We start from the raw sequence: 5,286 nt of genomic DNA on the forward strand, positions 1-5,286 counted from the left end.
GGCTAAAGATTGACATCACTTACAATGAGTGACACTTTAAAAACACTTCCCAGGTATTTTTGCGTAAGAAAATCTTCTTTTCTCTCTCCTTTATTCAGTCTTGAAGGACATATTGCATGTTTAGGAGAGGCCTGGCTGTAACTTTGAAGTGAACGGATTTATTCTTGTGCTTTACTTAAAAAAAGGAGTTAGAAAACTTCACATACCAAAAATTCCCAAGAAGACAGCTGTCAGGGGGTGACATGTCGGATATGAAGTGGCTCTCCAGCTGGTCCCTGTCTGCATGCTGGGAAGGCATGTGGAGACATTTTTTCAATTGCTGTACCAGTTTGACATGTTCACAGTGGAAAATGATGTATCATTCTTGAGCCTTTGGTTGGTGGACACTTCAAAGTGCATTGGATCCTCGGAGAGGAGTGCCCTATTGTTAATTGTTCCTTTCACATGTACATTGGGATGAACATGGCGAGAGCAGTGAGGAACAAAAGGGCTCCGGTGGCCTCTTAGAGAAAACCCTGTGCAGCTCAACCTGAGTCTGACCTTGAAAGGGTGGGTTGCTCTGGTTTTTAAATCCTGCTTGCTGGCTCATTCCCCTCCATCTCCCCACCATTACCCAGCTGCAGGGGAACAGGATGCTGGAGCAGCGAGCGCAGTGAGGCATGGGGAGCCCCTCCACTGCTGCCACATGGTGCCCAAGGAGCCACATCCTGGGCAAGTGTCCTTCCAGGAGGGGACAGGCATGGCTGGAGTCGCGGGGCTTGGAGAGGGCTTCTGCAATGGGTGTGTTGGAGGGGTGCTGGGTTTCCCTTATCCTCCGGTAAGCAGGCAAGTCATATCCACCCGCCTCAGTCTAACTGACCCACTAGCCCTCAGTCTGAGAGCACAGGCCAGGGGTCTTGAGCCCCTATGATTGGATATAGGGTCTCATAATACATGACATGAGTTTCCCAGCCCTCTGAGGACACAGTTCATTAACATCCTGAGACAATCCTTTGCTCCCAGGCACCTGTCCCATGTCTCTCTCTCTCCCTCTCACCCCCTTGGGCAACCAACTAGCTCTATTGGGAGATTGCACTGTGCAACGTGGCGTCCAGGTTGGGTTCAAAAGCTCAAGCACAGGAGGTAGTTTGTTCCTGCAAAGAGAGATGTGATCCCTTGGTGTGCATCTCTTTCAATGAGCTAGACAAAACCTCTCCCTGTAGCTTCAGCTGCACAGAAGGATCTGTGTTGGGTCACAGAGAGGCCAGGCCCGGGCTAGTGCATCCCGAAATAGATGCTCAAGCAGGTGACTGGAAGTCACCCCCCCTAAATGATCCGAAAGGAGAAGATTGCACAGAGGTTTGCATGCTGGTGTGAGGCAGATGATGGAGGATGCAGGCAGGGCTAGCTGCCCCAGGTATTCTAGGGAATGAACTGCTTCTGAAATAGAAACTGGGAGGAGAGAGGCATGTCTGCGGTTGCAAATCTGCCACCATGTTACAGCCCACCGTGGTGCCAAAGGCTCTGCAGCACATTCTGCTGCAGAATGTCCTGGCCCCGGTGTCTCCCTAGACCTGAAACATCTGAGCCTGGGCACCAGCACACGTGGCTCAGGCCAGACTGGGAGAAACAATGTGAATAGTGATGGCAGCACTGGGTGTACCAGTACAGGGACACTGAAGCGTCATCCCTGAGGCCTCTGCCCAGAGTTTGGTATAGTGGCACAGTCTGGATCTTCTCCTCCTCTGAGGAAAATTGGAGTAATAGAAATACAGTAAAATAACCATAAAATGTAGCTGTTTTCAGCCCTCAGTGCTCAGGCCTTTCATGCCTCACATCAGTAAGGTAGATTTTACTTGCAAAACGGCTTGGGCTTCAGTCCCTGCTTTCCCCAGGGCATGCGTGTGTTTGGTCCAGAGCTGGCAGCATCTCCCTGAGGGTGGGTGCACGTCCTGTGCCCCTCTCTGCTCTTTCCATCCCCAGGGTGCTGCGGGCTGGAGAGCAGGAGCAGCACTGCTCTGGCCATGGGACGCAGCGGATCCCAGGCTGGCATACAGGCTGCTGCCAGCTCTGTGTCGTCAGTGTGTCCGGTGCACACCGAGGGCAGCCCTTCTGCTCTCCTCTTCCTCCAGCTCTCAGTTTTAGCATGCTATTAAGTTATTGCCACCCCTTAGGGACAAGTCTGAGAGAAGGCGGAGGGCTCGCATAACTCTGGATCAGTAAAGGAAGCAGCTCAATTAGCATTTCACACGCCTTTTCTTCCCTCTCTTCTTACCTTCCCTGCAGCGGGCATGCTTTCCCCTTAAAGGATTGTCCTGTTTCTGCTCCTTGCCAGCGTTGGCAGGGTGACAGTAGTCGAGTGTGCAAACTTGTGCTATTGTCCCCAGGCCAGGGGGAGTCATGGAGACCCACTAATATGACACAGGAAAATGTTTGCTGATGGCAATTCTATGGGCTTTGTCTAACTCTTTCTCCATCATGACGACTCGATTTAAGTCTCTAACTGTTTGACTACAGATGCAAGAGTACTATCCAACTCCATCCTTTTGTCCGGGTAGTTTGAATGGGTAATTCAGCTTTTGTGTAACTCAATTGAGGGGGCAAACATAAAGACAAGATTCTTGAGCGCTCAAGCTCCCTTTCCATGGATATCTGCACATCTCTTTAGAGATTTGTTCCTTTCCTACCTTTTTCTGACATCATCCTCCCCTTAAAAAAAAAAAAAAAAAAAAAAGGCTCTGATGGGGAACGGTTAAAAGTAGGCTAGCCCAGTCCCCGTATTACATTGTCCTGTGTCAATGAAGCATGGTTAGTATCAGCCCGCAGACAGCTTCGGGGAGTGCAGAGAAAAGGGTGTCTAAACTTTCCTAACTCATCCTCAGCATTTTCACTTCGGATTGTGTCATTTTTAAAAAGAAAGGCCTCGGTCGGGGTGAATAGGATAGGGAGAATGGTAGAAATTGCGGGGAAATGATTGTATTTATTAGCTGTCTTTCTGTGGCTGTCCCCATGGCGACAATTTGTGATGGCAAAGAATGCGAGGAGGGGAGGCTGATGCCTGATTGGGATGCTTTGTATTTGGCAAAGTGGCTTCTGATTGGCCTGGGAGAGCCCCGAACTCGCCGGAGTCGATATTCATTCAGCTTGCTCAAGTGCTTGCTAAACTGCGTCCAAACACTGGCGGGCCCTGGCTGCCTCCACCAAGGTTGGCGGTGTGTAACCTGCCTAACGAGATTAGCGGGGAAGGGGCTCTTCTCCGCAGTGACGCCGCAGCCACCAGCACTGGCGAGAAAAGCCGCTGCGCGCCGGGTGAGTGTCCGCGCTTGCTTACAGGGAGGCGGGAGCGGCCGCCCCGGCTTCTTTCCACCTAAGTGCTATCTAACGAGATTAGGCGCCGGGCTGGCTGGCATTCGTGAGCCAGTCCCCATGCCGGTGTGTGCTGGGGCAGCGGTGCGGGGCGGTGGGCTGCGGGCATGCGGCGGCTCCGCCGGGAGTTTGCCGGCACGGAGGCGAGCTGACGAACAACTTGTTTGCGTGGCTGAGAAGTTTGACATGTCCCCCCACCCTCCCTCCATTTGCTTGGTGCTATTTGAACCGAGGCTTCCCGCTCTTAAGTCTGCCTGTTGTGTTTCGCAGGTTTGCCAAGGTTTGTCCGAAGGCGGATTATAAACTTTTCATGGGAAACTCTGCAAGGTGCATCCAGTGAGATGGCATCGGACAGCGAGGTAAAAACCCTACTGAACTTCGTCAACCTGGCCTCCAGCGACATCAAAGCGGCTCTGGATAAATCGGCTCCTTGTCGCCGGTCGGTTGACCACAGAAAATACTTGCAGAAGCAGCTCAAGCGGTTTTCTCAGAAGTACTCACGGATCCCACGGTGCCACCCCAGCAAAACCCCTGAGTGTGGCTGGCGCAGGGGGGCAGAGGACCGGGGCCGCGGCCCCCAGCCCGAGGCACCTGACCCTAGCCCCCACGGTGGGGCTGCCACCGAGAAGGTGCTGCGGACAGCCGAGGTGGAGGAGAGCCTCACCGGGGAACGGGTTTTGCAGGAGCAAAATCCCGAGGCTGCCAGGCCGGACCAGGTGCCCATGAGGAAGCGACAGCTCCCCGCCTCCTTCTGGGAAGAGCCACGGCCGAGCCAGAGCCTGCCAGCCAGGGCTTTTCCCACCGGCCCCGAGGGGCTCCCGCTCCCCAGAGACCCTCCTCCCTACGAGGGGAAGAAAAGCAAATGGAGCCCGGACGCTGCCGGCCCAGAGAGCCCCCCTGAGCCTGCCCCACATGCTGGGGAGAAGGACCCTGCCGGGGTCCTCGCGGGCCGGGTGGGTGCCTGGACCTGCTGCCCCTTCCCCTGCCCTGGGCCGGGGGTGTACCAGCCCCCGGGCGCGCTGCCCCCGTCGCCATTCCCGGGGCTGGGGCTCTGGAGGAAGAGTGCAGCCGCCACACTGCCAGTGGAGGTGCCGCACTTCTGCAAGGAGGCCGATGGCACGGGGCAGAAACTCTACAGGCCCGTGGTTTTGAAACCCATCCCCACCAAGCCTGCCGTCCCCCCGCCGATCTTCAACGTTTTCGGCTATCTTTAGCCGGGGGGGGTGTTGGAGTCACGCTGAACACGACAGCTCCTGAGAGTGAATTGAAAGGCCCTGTCGGGCACCAGGCGTGAGCTGCTGACAGCGTGGAGCAGCAGGGAGAAGGAGGCTGGCGATCGCACCCCCTTCCTCGTGGGCGGGCTGGAGTGAATTAGTAACTGTTGGGAAGCTACTCGGGCTCCGCTCTCCTCTCAGTACACGGGTATAAATCGGGAATAAGCCTTACAAAGCCGGTGGCACAGAGCGTGAGGCAAACCAGGGCTCTTTCATCGATGGGCATTGTCTGAGCCGCGGCAAGCAGGGCTGCGGGCCATTCATAGCCACACTTGTAACACCTAGGAGACCTCCTCCATGTGGGAACATCTTTCCGGGGTTGCCCTGCGGCAGCAGCAGTGAAATGAAATGAATTAAACCCATTCAAAGAGTTTTTGTACTTTAAAGTAATTCCAGAGAAGTCAAGATATTCAGGTCACTTCCTTTTGCGTGCAAGAGACTGGAAGGACAATATTTAACGTAGAAACCACACTTGTGAATTGATTTAAGCTCTTCTTGTATGTAAATACTGACAGAATTAAAAGAAAAAATTAAGGGAAGAAAGGAGGTAATTTTATTTTGGTGATTCTGCAAATGCAGTCTGTTTATTTTTGCCCCACTGGGTAGACACAAGTTTGATTTGCAACTGGTGGGTAGATATGAGGGCTGAAATCTATGCCTATTCAGA

The 5,286-nt window shown here is 53.8% G+C and overlaps 1 protein-coding gene across 1 annotated transcript; it reads left to right on the top strand.

Moving 5' to 3' along the window:
* The first annotated feature begins 3,686 nt into the window (after nt 1–3,686).
* FAM181A (family with sequence similarity 181 member A) lies at nt 3,687–4,559 on the top strand. The gene has a single exon (XM_050898344.1). It carries the CDS (start codon nt 3,687–3,689, stop codon nt 4,557–4,559), a length of 873 nt encoding a protein of 290 aa, XP_050754301.1.
* The last annotated feature ends 727 nt before the right edge of the window (nt 4,560–5,286 follow it).

The sequence above is a fragment of the Gymnogyps californianus genome, chromosome 5 (assembly GCF_018139145.2).
Source record: "Gymnogyps californianus isolate 813 chromosome 5, ASM1813914v2, whole genome shotgun sequence".
In the NCBI taxonomy this organism is placed as follows: Eukaryota; Metazoa; Chordata; class Aves; order Accipitriformes; family Cathartidae; genus Gymnogyps; species Gymnogyps californianus.

Bases quoted from the DNA above. Each gene is read 5' to 3' on its own strand.
- FAM181A (XM_050898344.1), top strand. From the start codon at position 3,687: ATGGCATCGGACAGCGAGGTAAAAACCCTACTGAACTTCGTCAACCTG.